This window comes from Quercus lobata, chromosome 1 (assembly GCF_001633185.2).
Source record: "Quercus lobata isolate SW786 chromosome 1, ValleyOak3.0 Primary Assembly, whole genome shotgun sequence".
NCBI classification, from domain to species: Eukaryota; Viridiplantae; Streptophyta; class Magnoliopsida; order Fagales; family Fagaceae; genus Quercus; species Quercus lobata.
This window is the reverse complement of record NC_044904.1, coordinates 7493777-7513728: the sequence shown is the minus strand read 5'-3', so window position 1 is coordinate 7513728 and position 19952 is coordinate 7493777. Positions and strand designations below refer to the sequence as shown.

The 19952-nt window shown below is 35.1% G+C and overlaps 1 protein-coding gene across 1 annotated transcript; it reads right to left on the bottom strand.

Annotated features, from left to right (window-relative positions):
- Positions 1 to 960: 960 nt before the first annotated feature.
- On the bottom strand, positions 961 to 18539 carry LOC115976744 (la-related protein 1A). Its single transcript, XM_031098215.1, has 14 exons — positions 17919 to 18539; positions 14549 to 15083; positions 14254 to 14419; positions 13247 to 13337; positions 12967 to 13038; positions 11304 to 11848; positions 9298 to 9367; positions 6590 to 6694; positions 6164 to 6504; positions 5793 to 5933; positions 5630 to 5693; positions 5065 to 5210; positions 4696 to 4800; positions 961 to 1531 (listed from the first exon to the last, which is right to left on the bottom strand). Exons 1-14 carry the CDS (start codon positions 18165 to 18167, stop codon positions 1381 to 1383), a joined length of 2781 nt encoding a protein of 926 aa, XP_030954075.1. The 5' UTR covers positions 18168 to 18539; the 3' UTR covers positions 961 to 1380.
- Positions 18540 to 19952: the final 1413 nt, after the last annotated feature.

Below are 19952 nucleotides of genomic sequence, written 5' to 3'. Positions count from 1 at the left end.
AAATTGGACTGAATAGGATCGAAGTGGACAATATAACCAATGTGGACCGAATAGAACCAAAATGAATAGAATGGACCGAATAGAACTAAAGTGGACCAAATGACCAAATTGAAGTGGACCAAAGTGAACAAAATGGACCCAATAGGATCAATGTGGACCGAATAGGAATGAAGTGAACAGAATAGGGCCAATGTGGACCAAATATGACCAAAGTGGACTGAATAGAACCAAAGCAGACCGAATAGGACCGAATATAACCAATGCAGAGAGAATAGGATTTTTGAATATTTATCATTTTTAGAGCTCACATTTCTTATTTCTAATGTCTATTTTATTTGTATTTCTTTAACTTAAAATTAAAGAGTTTAGCCCAAATATAAAAAAAAAAAAACTTCATACTTTTCAACCCAAAAATTAAGGAAAAAAATGAATTTTTGAACTCAACTTAAAAAAACAACCTATAAAAAGATTCAATTAAAGGCACAATTAGTCCAAAATGGACCAAAAGAGACCGATATTGACCGAATAGCCAAATTGAACCGAAATAGACTTAATTAAACCAAATAGAAATTGTTTAATTTTTAAAGAGAAAAATTTACCTTCAACAAATATTTGAGAAAAAATATATATATTATATTATAAAATAATTATTTATTCTCACAATCATAGATTATCGACTAGTTATTATAAAACCAAACCACAAACTATTAAAAAAAAAAAATTACAACTAGCTATTATAAAACCAAACCACAAACTATTAAAAAAAAAAAAAAAAAAAAAACAACCACAAATGGTTATTAATTTTGAAGTGGATCCAAATCTCATTAGGGACAGTTGTCTGAATAGAGGGGTTTTTTTTTTTTTTTTTTGGGGGAGCGGAGTGGGGGGGGGGGGGGGGGGGGAGGAGAATGTAACATGTCTAAGCTACTACTACTAGGCTTATAAATTAAATACCTCAAGAAAAAGAAAAGGATTATATATTAAATTCTCAAATATCTTATTCTTCAATTTTGACAAATGTCTAAACTACAGCCTTCTTTTTTTCAGTTTTTTTCCTTTTCCGTTTCTGTACAAGTTACAATCCAGAGAAGAGATTTGTGCAGAGAAAAAGCACAGGCACCTCTCCAAGCTTGCATACAACCCCAAAAATGCATGTATACCCAGGAGCCAAAAAAAATAAAAACCCTTAAACAAAAGAAAAACTCTGCAGTCAGCGGCCTCAATCAAACATACAATATGTGACAAACATCTTTTCTTCATTTCCAAACCAAAAATAGGCTGCTAACTCCAACTCCCTTGTCAAGTTGAAAGAATTCTATTCCAAAACTGGGACAGTGATGCTTCAATGCCACTAAGGCATATGATTGGTGCAAGTGCTAGCTAATGACTCTCTTCTTTCACAGCATTGGCCTTCTCTTTAGCACGAAAGTCCCCCAAGCTACAATATTCTTCCCTGAGTAACCTATCCAATTCTGGATGTCTCTTTAGGGGCTCTTTCCGGTCACGTTGCCCGCCGTAATGATGGAATGCCCTGCCACAAACATACACACGCTCAAATTATAAATACAACAGCTTCTGAGTTTGGGGTCAGAAGAAACTATGGTGCACATGCTTACGCATAAATTATTGCATTCTAATTATATAAACAATAAAGAGACTATTACAAATCAGTAATGTCCAGCAGTACCTGTCTCTAGTTCCATTTGTGTCCAATACAGCAACTCAATTATGGTAACACTAAACAATAAATTAAACAAGACACAAAAGAGATGAAAAACCCTTTAAAATTGCAGGAAGCTTCAAGCTTCGTCTCAAAACTTAAGTGTCCATAGCCATTGAAGCAAGAAACCTCAGAGATTATACTGCCTAAGAGCATAAGTAGCAGGCTCAACCAAACACCTTTTCAACAAAAATATGACTAGAGTAACCTAAAACCCTCTTGCATCAGGCTCAACATTTTGTCCAAATAATTTATACACTTATTGAACTACTGTTCGTCAACAAAAAGAGTTTATACTGGTTTCTCTCTCTCACACAGCAGATAAGAGACTGAGCGGCCTGAGTTAGCCGATGAGCAATAGAGCAACAGTGAACAAAGCTCGGATTTGGAGCTAGCAGCTTGATGTACTACAGTGGTTGGAGATAGAGAGAGAAAACAATAAATATAGAATTAAATAGATATTTTTATGATATTTGGGGTAGAGAGTATTCGGCCTAATGTAGGTGTATTTGAAAAATGAGGTTACTAAAATAGAAAAAGAGAATTTTTTGGGATCAATCCAGCTAAAACACCATTGAGCCTGGTGTGAATGCTCAAATGCTGTTACTGCTTTTGAGTTTTTCAAGCAAGGCGCTTTCTTTTTGGGGAGCGGGACTGATTACAAGTAAAGGGGCTGTTAGAAGCTGTGAGATGTACCAAGTTAAATTTGAACCTTGTCAAATGTTAAGAACTTGTCAGAAGCCTTCTTAAGAGTGAAGGGAAATTAGAGAAGGACGAGAGAATCAAGAGATTGAGAGACTAAGAAAGTGCTTATTTTCATTAATGCCTCTGCCAAGCCATTGCAGCCTATATATCACTAAGCTACTCGAGTACACAACACCAAAATATCCTAACAGCTATACTGACAGTTGGTTAATAGCCTCCTTACTTCCTAACAGACTTCTAATTGATCACATGCAGGATGGATAGGCACATGGGCAATTAGCCAAGTTATAGCCAACTTAATTCAGCCTTAGCACACATTTCCCACCACATCACAGCCTGCGTAAGTGCCATAGAATTACCTAGTACACTTCCTTAATATCTGCTACTAACTAAACTGCAACATTTACACAATCGCAGACCCTTGCATTCACAGAAATTGCATAGTAGCTCCTGCATGACAAGTCACAACACTTTACATAGCAGCGGCTGACACCTTTAGTACAGAAATACACTTACCAGCATAGTAGCACAACATAAAATCAGCAGCAACATAACAGCAGCAGCATTAGCTTGACATAGCAGTGTTGCCACACTAGCATTAGTGACATGGTAGGTTCCTAAATCAAACCATTAATGTAATTACTATTCTTCCAAAGGAAGATATGTCATTACAAGCTTGGCTGGTCCATTTCCTAAACAAAGTTATTAAGGTTACATTTGCTCAGTTGCTAATTCCCCATCTCATGTTCCTCTGAGCTACCTACCACATCATCCCCTATAAACCTAGTTTACAAACTAGCAACAATGGTACAGGTACTTTATTAAGTACGAAAAAATGCAATTTCCAGGAAATGTTCCTACTAAAAGGAACTTTTCCTACAAGGCTAATTCTTCGGCTAATCTCCCCCATAGTATCCTTACAAATGTCTAAACATACTAATATTGCTCCTTTGCAACTGATTTAGCCACAGAAGGAGGTCTCAGCTTATGTTGTGTGTCACATTCAACGTTGGCAATTTTGAGTTATTTTGTCTAGGGACCACATAGCGTGCATCTGAGAATGTTAACTTTGAAGTGCCTTTAACTTTGAGATCCCTAGGATGTCCTGCATCACACTCCTTATGCGTCATCACTCATTACTTGTCCTTTACAGTGAACACTTCTTTGCTAGGAAATTTGTGAGACATATTCACCTTTAAATTGCTCATTAGACTTCAATCCAGAAAGGGTGATTCTCCCCAGTTCCCTAAAATTTTCTAGGGCGGATGCTACAGGAATCTAAAATTCTTATTTTGATCTTTTGTGATCGAATAGAGCCACTAACCTTGAATTTAGGCTGTCCTGCATCATACTCCTTGTGTGTTTACGTGTCCTTTACAGTGAACACTTCTTTACTAGAAAAATTGTGAGAAATATTCAACTTTTAATTGCTCATTAGACTTCAGTCCTCAAAAAGTGGAATTCTCCCCGGCATTCCCTCAAAATTTCTAGGGGCACTGCTACGGGAATTTAGAATTCTTCTTTTGATCTTTGGTGGTCTAATACCTTACATGGGCACCACACTGAGAGCCAGCTATTGGAGGTTCTTTCTCCCACATTGATAGCACAACTAACGCAAGGCATACAACCAAAATTATTTTTAATTATTTCAGACTTTCTTCTAAATTTCCTTTCAAATTTTAAACGAGATTTCCTTTTTAATTTTGAATTTGGCCTTTTTATAGAAGAGCCCTTTGGACTCACCTCTAGCTAGTAAAACCTACAAGCAACTAGTTCTACTACCAAAACCAATTGCCGAGTAATGGGCATTCACTCCTAACGGCCTAAGTAGTTTATGCTCATGCCCAGGAGCATGACAAAAATAAAATTTAAGGGATGAAAATGACAATGCACCTAACTTAGAGACTAAAACTTGTATTTTAGCCAAACTTTAATTTATAAAACAATGTTGAATAGCCAATCTTCAAATTCAAAAGTTTGTTCAACTAATGCAAATATCCGTTAAGAATTATTAAAATTTTCATCACATTAAATTACTTTACAGTCAAATTTTATTTATATAAAGATTTTTCTATGTACTTTTCTCCAAACCCAGAAACCTTCTTTCTCTATATTAGCATTGATTGCTATTTGATTCTCTACACCATACAAAACCAAATATAAAAACAAACTTCTTCATATTAAACAATGAAATAAGCATGCTCAGCTCAGACTTTGGAGCATCCATTCTAAACATTCAGATAACATAAAAACAAGTGCAAGTTCGTTACCAATATTTTTCGAGGCCATAAAGATTGCCTTTGTGGTAGAAGTCAAGCGTAAGCTGTTCAAAGTCCTGATACAGGTCCTCTCTAAACTCCTTCTCCAAACCATAACTGAAAGAAAACGAATGATCAAAACAAATAATATATATATATATATATATATATAAACAATAACATACATACTAAGGAATGGGAACAAATGTTCCTATCTTAGTAGATGGGCAAAAATAGTCTTTGGAAAAATTATGTGCCAAATCAAAGCTGAAAACTTCTTCAGGTGGTTCTACATTTCAAGATTAGGCTTCTCATATTTCAAGAAGATGATAATTTAGAACATAATCAGCAACAAAACATATATTACTGTAAAGAAAATACCTGTAGAACCTGAAAAGGCACTCCATTCCATAGTAATAATTAGCAGCAGCATCTTCCAGTGCAAATTTTCTGAACTCATTATACATAGAAGGGACAAACAAGTCTCTAAGAAAATATGACCAAAACCGGTAAAGTGTATTCATTTCCTGCATTTAAAGAAACAGGCAGCTGTACATTAAGAATAAATGAAGTAATCAATTTAAAAATTAACCGGTAAAGTGTATTCATTTCTTTTCAAATGGTTAAGTACCTGAATAACACGAAAAGAAAATATTAACAAAATACACAAAAAGAGAGAAGAATCGATCAACATGTTTTTAAAACCCTACACGTTTCTAAATAAATTATCCAATATTTTTTTTCTTTCAAAGAGAAACCAACAACAGCACCAAAGACGGACATTATGGTCTTCTTTTTTTGGATAGGCCTAAAGAAACTAATGTGATTAATTCAAGGGATTTTATGACAGGATGTTAAACATTAAGAAAAAATATGAATTTGCTATTTATTTATTCCCTCTTTTGATATAACAAGTTTTAAAAGAAGTTTAAGAGATGAATTCCACCTCACTGCAACCAATTCCCAACTTCTTTCTGTCACTCAGGCACCGCTTATAGAACTTCAGGTACCTAACAGAATGAGCAATCATGTGAAAGAACATTTGAAACTCAAGCTCTCCCCCTCTCTCTCCCACAAACATAGAAATTCAAGCAATGCCCATCACTTACTTCTGTTGTTTAAACCCATTTTCTTCTAGAAGCTGATGGCTTGGATGCTGAAATGGTGGAAATGACTTTGGCATGGAACCCACTGGTGGACTCCCAGATAGAATCCCATGTGGTGAACCACTCAACTTTGAAGTCCTAGGGCTGTAAAATTGAGATTCAGATTTCAATTAGCCTAGTGATAAACAAATAATCCAGTTGAACTTAGTCATCATTAACTTGGAATATTCAGAGTAATATACTGCTTTGAAACCAATAATTACTTGGAGAGCTCTCAAAAGCAATAAAATATTACTAAATATAGCCAAAAACTACCTAAGCTAACAAATAATTCATTGTAAGAGCAACACAGGCAACAATCACACCAAACTGACCCATAATTTTCAGGAGGTGTGGAACTAAAGAAAAATCCAACCGAATTACTAGGTGGACTTTCCGATATGATTCCATGAGAGTTTCGGGAAGTTCCATGATTTCTGAAGTTACTGGAGAAAAATCGTTGTTTATGGGAGGACAGCTGCCTGGGAAGGCCTTTATGTTGCTTCCTTCTAGAATTAGCATTTCCAGACTCCTCAAGGAAAACACTTCCAGCAAAATTATCACTAGCCTTTGGGTTGGAGACTCCTAAAGCACTGCTTGGAAATTTTGAGTTTCCATCTTTATTCTCAAAACTAGAGCTATTCTTTCTACGACTAGATCGCTTAGTTTTCAGTTCCTGCCAATAATGATCAATTTTAAACAATTTTGCTAAAGAGATAAGAAACTTAAATTAGTGCCTAAAGAACAATGGGCACTTCAACCTGCTCATAGAAGTAAAGACCATCATTTATTGCAGAAGCTAGCTCATTGGAAATGGATTTGGACTCTTTACCACGACCTTTAGTTTCTTGACTTGTCCTGCTATTCTGCACAGGAGATGAAGGATAATAAGTCAAAAATTTCAACAAATTAACAACCCAATAATACAACAAAATCTTGATCACAGACGATCAAATACAAGCACGGGTGTACACATACAAAAACAAGTGGGGGAAAAAAGAGTAACAAAACTGCAATAGACAAAAACAAAGTTATAAAAGACAGGAAAGAGAAAACAGAAATTGCAATTAACAAAATTAGTCAAATTACCATTCAAAACACAGAAAAGTTACAAGACATAGCTCTTTCCCTTTGATATAGGGGTGTGCATGGGATGGGTTGGGTTGGGTTTGGAGTCTTTTCCAACCCGATCCAACCACCTCAGGTTGAGAAATCTACAACTTGACTCAACCCATTGTAGTTCTAAAAACCAACCGAACCCATAGGATTGGCTTGAGTCATTAGGTTAAGGCCATTTTTTGGACCTAATAAAGAAATTGGGTTTTCGTTCAGTTATTTAACTTCATTATTTAATAAATGATTATAACTAACATAATTGCGTCTAATATTCCAATTTCCTCAAATCTAAGCTTCAAAATACCAAAATAAATCAAAATTAAAAATAAGTCCAAAAAATCCAAAATAAATAAAACTAAAATAAAATTAAAATACATACATGCTAAAAAACTATCACTAGCATAGGTTAGGTCAGGTTATTTGGGTTGAAAATTTTGTCAACCCAAACACGACCCAACCCAAGCTTAATAAAAATAAAAAATAAAAAAAATAAAAAAATAAAAACCAAAAACAAGGCATAAGTTGGGTCGGTTCGGTTTTTTTGGGTTGGTGGGTGGAATGCACACCCTTATTTACAGGAAAATATATGCCTTATTGCAGTCTGGTAAAGGACAGAACAACTTCTGAGATCCTTGAAAGGACAACGATAAAAGACTAGCAGGGAACCAGCTGCTACAAATTTCAAGGCATTCAAAAAATAAAGAAAAAGAGGAATCAGAGGACAGTAAGAGTTATCAGCTGCTACATCTAACTCAAAGCAGAGGATGTTCAAAGTGAAACTTGCAAAAGGCAACATGAGAGCAGTATTTACCTATTATTATTACATATACAACTCACAAGCCACATGATCGCCACCTCCATCTGCTTATAATGGGAGGAGATGATATTTGGTCTAAAGGCCATTAGTGTATTTAGCAAAGTCACAAGATTTTCTACCAAAAAGAAACAAGTGTTGAAGCATTTTACATCTTCTCTTTGTTATGTAATATTCAAATGCCCAAAACAAAAGGGTCAATAAAAGTGGATTTTAGTTATAACTAACAGGAAAAGTGAGAAAGGTTAAAAGAAATCAGTTCATACCAAGGAAAAGTTTTTTGTTAGCACCCTGCAAGGCAACAATTGTAAATTTGTAACTTCCAATTTGTTTCTTCCTTATGTGAGATCAGATTTTTATCTTTCAAATTGTAATAACACAAATACAAACCCTCACAAGAAGGCTTCAACTTTCCAGGAGCAGAACCAAGAAGTGTTTTGCAGAAGACTTGCACTAATTCTCGTTTCTAAAATATTGTGGAAGAACTCAAAAAAGCTCTGAAGTCCTTCAGTACTCAAGGATACATCTTCAGGGATCTATTTACATAAAGCACTAAGAAAACTTGTGAAGAAACTTGCATTTGAACATGACCAAGTTATCATCCCAGGTGGGCTTTTACTAGGTTAAACCATTGCAGATAGGCAGCTATCAGAGGCCTCCACTTCATTAGTTAACAAAGAATATTTTTCAAGAATTTATGATGCAATTGAATAGTTAAGATAGGTCATTATACTCGGAATAAATGACCATCTAATTTGTTCGATCTAAAGATGACAATAAAGCATCCACTTGTGCCATACACTGATACAAGTGCCTCCCCAACTCATAGAATTTAATGACGTACAAAAAAAAAAAACATCAGGACTAAGAACTCTAGACCATTTTCGCCAAAGGTGACATCATGGAAATCAATTGATCATTATAAGCCCCAATTATAATATGAATCTAAACAACTAAGGAGAAAGAAGTAGCCAGATTTTGTAAAAACAAAAACTGGCACAAGCTGAACCCATCGCCCAAGTCATATAGTGAACTTGAGCTCGTTTGTTTCAACTTATCTTATAAAGTAAGCCAGCTTATTCTCTCAGTTATATCTGTTTAAAGCTTGACTTTTTCCTAAGTACAACTTAGTAACCCATCACCCTAGCCATTCAGCCCAAAATCATAACATCCCAATTGCAAAATTTCTTGCAATGATTAACTCAACCTCCAACTTTTAAACAATAAAAAATAAAAACTGAACCATCCTACAAACCCTAGTTTCCATCATCATAAACCCTAAGATCCTCACCTTTACCAACCAAAGGCCCACCAATTTTGGGTCCTTTGATATCCTAATATTTTATGGCTAATTGGGATTTTAAACACTGTATGCATTAAAATTCAATTTTCAACATTTTTTATGAATTAAGCATGAAATTAGAGGACAATCAAATGAAAGAGAAACAATAACCGAATCTTTAAGAACATTAACAAGTGAAATACCTGACATTCACCAGGATATCACAATGACAATAATATATTACTCAATGGCTGTACCTGGGTGACAATTACAAGTCTCTGAACGTCCTGATCATTGTCAACCATCTCATCGTCTTCCTCATCAATCCTTTAGTCGATAAAGTCAATAAGAAATGCAATATACGGTTAGTAACCACTTAAGCACATTAACATGAGTCAGAAAACAGTCATCAGTGTATTCCATAATCACACAATCAGGAAAAATAAATAAATAAAACCCTAAATACTGAAGGAAAACACAAAAAAAAATAAGCCAATAAATACAGTTCAAAAGGCATATATCCAAACCAAATATAATGAATGATGCAAAGAAATGCTTAAAATTACACTTTGAATAGGTAAACATTTCTGGTTTAATCAAGGGAATGATATATTTCGCTACCAGTCAATACTGGTATATATATATATATATATATATTGTTGTGTATTCATTATCTCAAAAGTGTGTATTAAATTTGTAAGTATTGGTCACCTACCAAAAGAAGTTCTTTCTTTGAAGGTCTGTTTGGAATGGAGGAAGATTTGTAAGTATGTGTCTGTGTGGATGGGAGGGGGGGGGGGGGGGGGGGGGGTAGTGTTTGGAGGGGAGAATAAAGGAAAGGGCCATCTCCCTCCATCCAAACAATTGATTAGTTGCCAAGTTCTCACAATTAGCTATAACACAGTAGCCCAGTGGGCAATACTTTCATTGAATACCCCAATTTAAAACTAACCTTTTCCTTCCTCAGACCATGTAATCACGGAGCATCCACTTGTTTAATTTAAACCCCATGTTGGAAACAAAGAAATTTTAGATTATATTATAGGTTTTTATTTTTTTCTATAATTTATTAAACAATCCAAAAATATTGCAGAGAATAGCCCCCTTTTGTTTGGAAAGTCATCTCTCTTTATTCGACAAATCTTGTCATCGCCTTGTGGCTAAGCATCAAATCGCAGTCAAAGTCAATTGTCAATAGAAGACCACTCCCCAACCCACCACCCTCCCCCTATCCTTTGTTTGAGAAGTCCTCAATTCAGTGAACATTAAACCAAACATTGAGGTGATACCTGCAATTCTAAATTTTGTCCTTGCCTTGCCATTGAGAAAGAGAGTCAATTGTAGATGGCGGTCATGAGAGTAGTTGTACGATATGCAAGCGGTTCAGACAGCACTGACTTCTATACTTGAAACCTTGTTCTCAAAACCAAAACAGAATGGAAATTGTGTTTTCAGCCTCCGTATCAGAATCCACTACGCGTTCCCAACTCAAATTAATTGAGGCACAAAATGCATGCATAGGTAAACAAATGAATGGCATGATAGTCCAACAAAGTTTGTGAGACTTCCAAACCCAATATAAATATTGGCAAAAAAAACTCTGACCCAATACTCCTTGTAACCAAAAATAAACAAATAAGCCTACATGCATAACTTTTAACAAGGCCCTTTGGGAGAAATCATATTGGAACTATATTGTATTTCCTATTTTTAACTATTCAAGGTATAAAAAAAATGTATAATTGTATAAACAATATAATTTTATCAAAAAATTTTAAATAACGATCGAGTAAATAACAATGAAATAATTATCGCTTCTGCAACCAAAGGCCTCTCTCATGTTCATAAGCAAGAAAACCTCAGTCCACAATTTACAAACTGTTCCATTTGCAGTTTTACAGCACCCAGCAAAGTTTGCTGCATCAAATATTCAACAAAGTAACCTCAACATAAATTCTATCAGAAGTTTTTTTTTTTTCTTTCAAATTATCTTTATCCTTAATGTGCCTGCAAAGTTAAGAAATACCTACATGGCCTTGCATGCTTTCAATTAAATGAATGTAATTCATGAAGGCATAAAATTACAAGCCCCAAACCACCCAAAGAAAATTTCTTGACAGAACAAAGTCACACTACAGATAATTCTAACTTTGAAAAAAGATCATTGTATACTATGAAATGCAAAATAAAGATCATGCACATACAAAAGCATGTTGTAACTTCCAGGTGAAGTACATTAAGCAAAAACTAATGCATATAGTACCTTCTAGCAGAAAAAAGATCATCATTCTTTATTGTCTTCTGTTCGAGCTCTATCTCTTCGTCAAGCATAAATGTGTTTGCAAAATCGTTTGACAAGTCACCAGCCATATCTGATGACATTTCCCTGCGTTCAGTCCCATCAACAGAAAATTCTGTATGCTCCTCTCTTTGTGAGTGGTCTCGGCTTAGTGGACTATAACTGGTGCCACGATCTGAGAATTTGACCCTTCCACAGCCTAATGCTTGTTTTCCACCATTAACAATAGCACTCATGTCGTCACGTTCTGTGTCACTAATAAGTGGTATGACTGGAGTTTCTCTATTTGGCGGTAAGTGCTCCACCAAACTTCCACCATGTGATGGAAATTCAACATTTTCTTCAGAGTTGTTGCCCACATTATTCTCGATGGCATCACCATTCACAAAGGAATCAATATCCTTCTCCACAGATTGGCCCTGGGGAGTCTGAGCTTGCGATGACAATGAATTCTCTTTAGAAGATGGAATCCACTTCAACCAATTATCACGTTTCCGTATCTTGTCACCCTACAGAAACAGCAACAATGATAAGTGAAGGCCACTGGAGCAAAGTATCAAAGCAATAGAGATAACCCAATCAGTTGTCAAAATATCCCCCAACTGTTTCAGCAGCCCTAAATGTTTTTTCTTCATATGCGCTGGTTGCTCCAACAGCATAGAAGCAATACCCCCAAATTTTATCAAAAGCACCATACATTATGTCCAAAGGTTATGAAGGTGGGAACAATTCATATCAGTAATTCATAAAAATTAATGTCCCCTCCAACTCTTGTTAAAACTAACAGGATATCCCCTAAACATTTTTCCCATTTGAATAACCATCACCACTGATTAATACTCACAAAATTCTATCAAAGGAGAAGGCCAATGCAACATGCAATTTAAAAAAAAAAAAACTTCTTATAGGATTTGGAGAGAAATATGATCTTGTTAAATTCACTTGAAGAAAAATAGTGAAAAAAGTCCAAATTGGAAAGCAAGTTTTGATCAACATTATTTTTGAAAATCCCATTAATCTTTGAAAAAAATAACCAATTAGCACCACCTACCCTACTATGGCTTTATTTAATGAACTACTTTCGCATTACTGACATTTGTAAGTAGCCTTTCTAAACTTCAAAACAGATGTCAATGACCGTTGCAAAAAGGAATGCTGCAGAAATTTTTCTCATGTTCACAGTGACATCCTTTCCCATGCAATCCTCAGACATCATTAGACAAATAAAATTAGCCTAAATCATAAATTGGAACAAGACAGTCCAAGTCTCCAATCATAGGAAGGTTAGCATAGATCTATCATCTAGGAGATTAAACTTCAACTGCAAATTTAGCAAAAAATATTAGGAAGATTTAGCCTTTACAAAATATTCTTTCGAGTCAGCTTCAGACAAATCAGGAAGATCTTCTGAAAGTCAAGGAGATCATACTCTATGACCAACAAAAAACTCACTTAAATTTAAAAAGAGTAAAAAAAAAGTCCAGTAAAATGTGAATTAGAAACCTGATTCTTAAATTTAAACTCTACCCCAATTTAGAAAATTTTATGGCTCCAAAATTTCCAGCATAAATGCAGTAAGAAACAGAATGATTAAGAGAAACAATACCAAATAGTGAAGAAAATCTACCTGCACTTGAACAGTACTAGATGTCTGCAGTGCATCAAGGATAAATGGTATATCTGTGCTCATCTTCCTAACCTGCTTAATACATTAGACAAAAGTGAGATTTGCCATCAATTCAAGCAAAACAACAAGGGATACCGTTTTTAGTAAATCTCACAAACTAACTATACATTATGGAAATACTAAATAAACTAGCACAGACCTGCATAAGCAGTAAAGCACCACCATATATAATTCATGGCATTCTAAAATAATTGGAACAAAGAATTGCAAGAAAATGTACCCTTTTAAAGTCAGCAATGATGGATATTGGAACCCATCCCTGATCATCCATACGGGAAATTAGGTACTGGTCATTCTGCAGATTTTCATCACTGCCAAAAGAAAAGGTTATAATGTCAACAGACACAACAAGCAGTCTATATCATACAAACAGATTCTTTCTTTTATTTTTTTGATAAGTAAATATTTTATTAAAAAACTAGAAAGACCACCACCCCGGAAACAGGACATGTGCTTAAGGGGCACCACAAATCAACAAAAATTATTGAATGGCCACTTAACACAGAGATCCAAAGTCATATTTTCTGTAGTAATTAAACCGCAAATAAATCCAGGGACACATTTTGGTTAACCATTGAATGACTCACATTTAATAGAACATCCAGAAATACAAAGGTCAATCATAAATGTGGAAAATATTTAGGCAGTCCGATTACAACACTTACAGATCAGATTCTACAATGTGTGGTGATGACTCTCATATGATAAATGGCCTCATTTTTAAAAACCTAAACATTCTTTAGCAATTAGAGACATCAAAGCCATTCAATGTCCATGGGATATCCAAATCCAGCCAAAATTGAAAAGGCTTGTGCACCAATGAGAAAAAGAAACTTCAAGGTTAACAATACATTAAACACTTATTTTCATTTTTTATTGTTTTTTTAATAAATATTGCATTAAAGATGCAAATGCAAATACTATCACTGCACAGTTAAAATGGAATCTGTAGGCTGCGTAGGGGATGGTACAGAATTCTTGCCGCCAATACAAAAGTGAAAATATAAATGAACAAACCTTTATTCCCAAATGACTCTTTTTTTTTATTACATAGAGGACTTTTCTAAAGAAGAGCCCTTTGGACTTGCCTCTAGCAAGTAAAACCTACAAGCAACTAACCCCACCCACTAGAATCAGTTGCCAAGTAATCCAAGTAGGGGCATTCACCCCTAACGGGCTAAGCAATTTATGCTCATGCCCAGGAGCAACTATTCTCAAAGGACTTACCTGAAATAATAGTCGATTTGTTTCACTATATTAGTCCTCAAAGCTACTGTCTCTTGGGATACCACAGGAGCCCCAGGATTAATAGGATATTGAATAAAGCGCGGAGGATGAGGTCCCCTAATAGAGCCTGGAGCTGCAACAGGAACATAGCATATAGGTGCAGGCCCTGTATATAACAGACAAATTACTTTGGACAGTGAAGCAGAGTAACACCATGATATACTGATGAGACAGTAAGTAAAGTAAATATTGGTTTTCTAAATGAAAGCACATTGCAATGAGATCATAGGATTACCATAGAAGCTAGAACCGACCATGAACCCTGGAGCTGGACCAAAGAATGGAGGCCCTCCAAAAGCCCTTGGTCCAATACCCTGTTGCATTGGGATGTTGTCTCTAGGATTTAATGCTCGTTGATGGTGCCAGGCATGATTGAAATGGCCACCAGGTTCTTGCATGATTGGTCTTCTATTAGAAAAATTGACAGCATAGGCATTGGGTGGAGGCTGAACATTTCGACCAGCATCAACGCCATGACCTGGTGGAACAAGAGCTTGAGGGGGTGTCTCACATCCAGACTTCACCAAATGAGTTTCAACGGTTGGGAAACGTCCTGGACCAGGAGGGTATGCATACCCAATGTGAGGTGGAGGAACCATAGTATGAAAAACAGGTGGCATTGGTGGTTGATGGTAAGGTAGTGGTATAGGAAAAGAATGAGCACCACTTGGGTTGCGCTTAGAGCCTGATTTTTGATGACGAGATGATGAGTTTTTATGTGAAGGATTAAAATTTCCAGATCCATGTGACTTATGCTGCCCAACTGATGCCTAGACATATACAAACATAGCTACAGTCAGATATATACATTTAAATTTTCATGCAATTAAAAAGAACAAAAAAATTAATAGAAGGTGCTTCCTTCATAAACATACTAAGTTTTGCTACTCCATATTACCCATTCCTGATTAAACATATTATATTAAAAAAAAAAAAAAAAAAACCTTATCCGCAGCCCTAAAATGGGTTAAAATCTTATGTATGCAAGCAAAGAAAATTGACAGAATAATATTTATAAAGAATATATATATATATATATATATATCTTTAGGCTGTTTCTGTTACATTTTATTTTTATTAAGTATAAGACTGATCAAGGATCAACCAAAACAAAGCAGGAAACATTAATGCCATTACAACATATCCTAAATATTCTATCATATGAGTGATCAAAAAAAGCACATAACATGTGTTTTCAAGAAATAATTCAAATCCTATATGAACAATAACAACAATCGATTTTCAAAAGCCATGTTATACTTCCTGTATACTCAGGTGACACCTTTCTTATTTTTTCAATATATTTTTATTACTTATTAAAAAAAGGCCATAAAATTTTCACTATTTTTTCAAGGGTGCGATAACTAATAAAGAAGACTAGAGAGAGGAGTAGAGGGAGAAGGACAGAGTAGAAAAGTGAAGAACAGTTGAATTGTATGGCCTTTCTGATGGAAATTTCAAAAATGCTTTGCTTCTCAGGAACTAAGAAAGAAAAATGTGAAAGTAGTTTTTTGAGCCATTTACAAGAACATGTTCAGATATATTCCTGAAAATGACCACCAAATGTTTTAATGAGTGTATTTTAGATTTAGTGTAAACCTCAATAGTTAATGATAAGGACCTGTACAATCAAGCTCTCAAAGTACAAATGTCAATCATATCTAAGAAAGAAGTAAAGGAAAATGAACCCAATGCTTTTTTTCAATAAGTAAATAATGCTTCATTGAAAGAAAAACTAAGCTTTACAAGAACCCAAACCAATGATATATCCAATCATACAAAGATTTAAACAAAACAACTTAAGATCAAGAATAAAGTCAAAAGTTGCAACTTTAAGCTATGGTTGATCATGGTAAAGGAGGTGGGATAGAGGAAATCAGGGCCAGCTGATAGAGATGACTGAGATGAGGCATATAATTGAAGATTTGTCATGAGTTGTACAAGGTCTTTAGCCATGGGGACTAGCACAAGCCCATATGGAGATTTTGGAAGGCAACCGCGAACTTTGGGAAATATCGAAAGATGGTCTTGAGGATGAGAATCATGATATAAGAAGAAAACCTCTTCCATGATGCCGGCATAGAACATGTGGCACAAAACAGATTGGATTATTAATTGATGTGTTGAATTGAAGGAAGAACATTTTGAAAAGAAGTTGTGTCATTCTACTTATCTATGATGTCCACGTTGATGATAATGGCTTAGAGGTAAGTATTTCAATACTTTATCAAAGAAACTATTCAAGAGAGTGATACACATCAAGTGCTCAATGCAAATTGTAAGAGTGTTCTTTTGAACATAGAATGTTCAACTCGTATACCCACTAGTGTTCAATTATAATCCAAAACAAAGATTGACACTTTCACTTGGAAAGAAGTGTTAATAATATTTTCTATTGGCATAATGTTGAAACATAAGAATCATTATTTTTATAAAAATAAAGATAAAAATGCAAAGATGAGGTTGAGCCCATTTTTAGAGGAAAGCAATATGGTTCCCAGCAATTATAATTCATTATACATGATTTTTCATGTTACAAATTGAAGAAAGGTTCCCAAGCTTGTCATGCATAAGCTTTTATTAGCATGTTAAGTCTAACCAGCTATTTTTTTATGTACTTAAGACAAAAAAGAAAGAAGCGACGGCAAATATTATTCATGACTTCAATAGATCATGGAAAATTGAAGCCAATCTCGAGAACGAGCTTCTCTAACCTGGGGAAAACTGATGTAGGAGAATTTAACCCCAAGCAAAAAATAAAAAATAAAAAGCCCTTTTTTGGAAATGCATTATAGGGAAGCTTGGAATTGGTGAACTTTCTGGGTTGGTGAGAAGGTCTCTTTGAAGAAGTATTATGATACAAGTAATGATGATGTGGTCACCCATGGCCATAATGATGTGGCACATGAGTGTTAGAACATGTCATCCCACATGGATAGCTGATATGGCCGAGTCCCTCAATCTACCTACTGTGTTAATCCCCTCTGTAAATACTACCCACTACTTAATTGGTTATTGTAAGAATTCGAAATAAATTAGTATTAGCTTTACCAAGACTACATCCAACATGCCAAAAATAAAGGTCACGCCCAATTCACAAAGCTCCCATTTTTCTAGGATCTGGAAGTATTAACCCTGACTTTATAATTTGATATATTAAACCCTAAACCATATAAACCATGAAAACACAAACACTTCGTCTATATCTCTTAAAAACCACTAACAAAGGATTGGCACTATTACACCGACATGTCAACATTTTACTATGGGTGGTGGGGGCTGTCTTCTTCCCCACATTAGAGAGAAAGGACAGCACTTCCTTCCTTGAGATCATGGGTCCAAAAACCCATTGGGTGCATGTGAACTTATCAATAAAAAAACACAAGTAAAATAATCAGCTTTTTTCACTACCAATAGCTCAAGAACTACAGACAAGTTGCAATTAAGCATTTCAAATCAATAATATTTCACGCAAAATGAGATTTTACATTTTTGATACAAGACAAAATTAACTAATTCATCCATTACACATAGCAAGTCCTCTTTTTTTTCTGATCAATAAGCAATAACACCATAGTCCATAGTAAGAGGGAATTGGGGGAAACCTGCAAAGGCGGAGGAGGTGGAGAAGCCACCGTAGCAGGCTTTGAGGCTGCTCCTCCCGCCGCCGCCGCTGCCACCGCGGCCGCATCGGAAAGAGCTGGCCAAGAATCAGGCGAGGCACCAATCATTACAGGAGAAGGAGGAGGAGCATCGTCGCCATTCATCGCCACCGCCGCCGCCGGAGTCTTCCACGCTGACTTGGACTTCGATATGGTCGCACTCGCTTCCTGATCATTCTCCGCCATCACCATCACTCCTCCGATCGAACCCAGAACCAAAAAAAAAAAAAAAATCCCACCAAAACTTCTCTCACTCGCAGCTGCTACGATTATATATAAAGCAAATGAGCAAAACCTTTAATTTAATGGCAACTCAGTCTCTCATCATCACCATCAGCAGCAGCGAGACCGAATTTTACAGTGTGTGAGAGCGCGCACATGTTGAGAGAGAGAGAGAGATTAGGGTTTTTTTTTTTTCGGACAGTGTGAGCGTGTGTGAGAGAGAGAGAGAGTGAGTGAAAGAGAGAGAAGAACAGAAAAGATTTTGACAGTTGCAGAGAGGTGCGAAACTGTGGAAAAGGCGGAGGCACAAGGTTTTGGCTTCCCTTATATATGCCAGGGCTTATTGGTTATTCCTATTACCACACCACGAATTATTGTTGTTTTTAACTGATACCTAAAGTAGTTGGGTTTGGAAGCAGCCAATGCAAGTTTTGGGTTTTTTCTTCTTCTTTTTTTTTTTTTTAACTAATGCTTATCTTATCTTATCTTTTCATTCTAAAATATATAAATATAAAACTTATCTTTTAATTTGAAATTTTCAACCTTAAACTTGAGGAAATTACCAAATTGGTTCTTTTGTCACATTTCCTTTAAGTGGATAAAATTAATGTTATAAAAAAATAATAATAATAAAAAATAAAACAATAATGTGGATAAAAATACTAAATCCCTGTTAATGGGTAGAAATTAGGTATAAAATTCCGTAGGTGTATTACAATATGTTCACAAATTAAATATCAATTCATAACTACATTGAATGTAATTATTTGTGAGGATAAAATTGTTTATGTTGTACTGGTAAATGAAGCTATGTGTTCTTGTCACCACTAAAAGAGTTGGACATTGATTGAACATGTTTGGTTACGAATGTACATTAACTTGTTTAGTTATGAGTATTGGCTTATTTGGTTAAGGGTTACAAGGATTTGAGAATTGGCCTATTTTAAGGTTCATTTGGTTTGGAGGATAGAAAATGGGTAGGGGATGAAAAAGTGGAGAGATAGAAGATATTTTAATTTTTCTCATACGTGTTTAATTGGAGGCTGAAAAAGTGAAGGGATAAAAAATTGAGTTTCTATAAATTTACTCTCATGTCCCTATTAGGCTATTACATAACTTTTTTATATAAATATTTTATAAATAAAAAATGGTTCAAAGTAAGGAGAAAAATCTCAGAAAAAGAAAAGAAAAGAAAAAAAAAAGAGCTTAAACGCGAGTAGTAAAGATTCCAGAAAAAAAAAAATTAAAAAAAGAAAGAAGGTACAGTGTTTCACCCAAAAAAAAGTTTGAACATAGCAGAGGGGAAAAAAAAAAAAGGAAAATTGTGTTTTAACATTGAATTTCCTTTCCTTTGGGGAAAGAGAGGGGGTAGATAAGTCATTTTCACCAAACTACTTTTCCTCCTTATTTTTTTCTTGAATCTAAGTGGATTAAAAAATTGTGGGTTAGGGAAGAAAACAGCTAAGTCCCACCATTTTCTTTCTCCCAAAATCACTCCAACTGAACGCTCCTTTCACTCAAAATCTCTCCTATTTTCTCTCTTCTATTTTCTATCCTCCATATTTTCACTCAAACCAAACGTAGCCTTAATTTTTATTCATGTTTGGTTATGTTAAGTTTTTTTTTTCTAAATAAATTGGGCGTTATTTACTCTTTATTAGTTATATTTTTCCTATAAAAATGAATTTTCTAGTCATAATGGTTGATTATTACATCATCAGAGGATTCAACCTTAAAACCTTAAACATCTTTCTT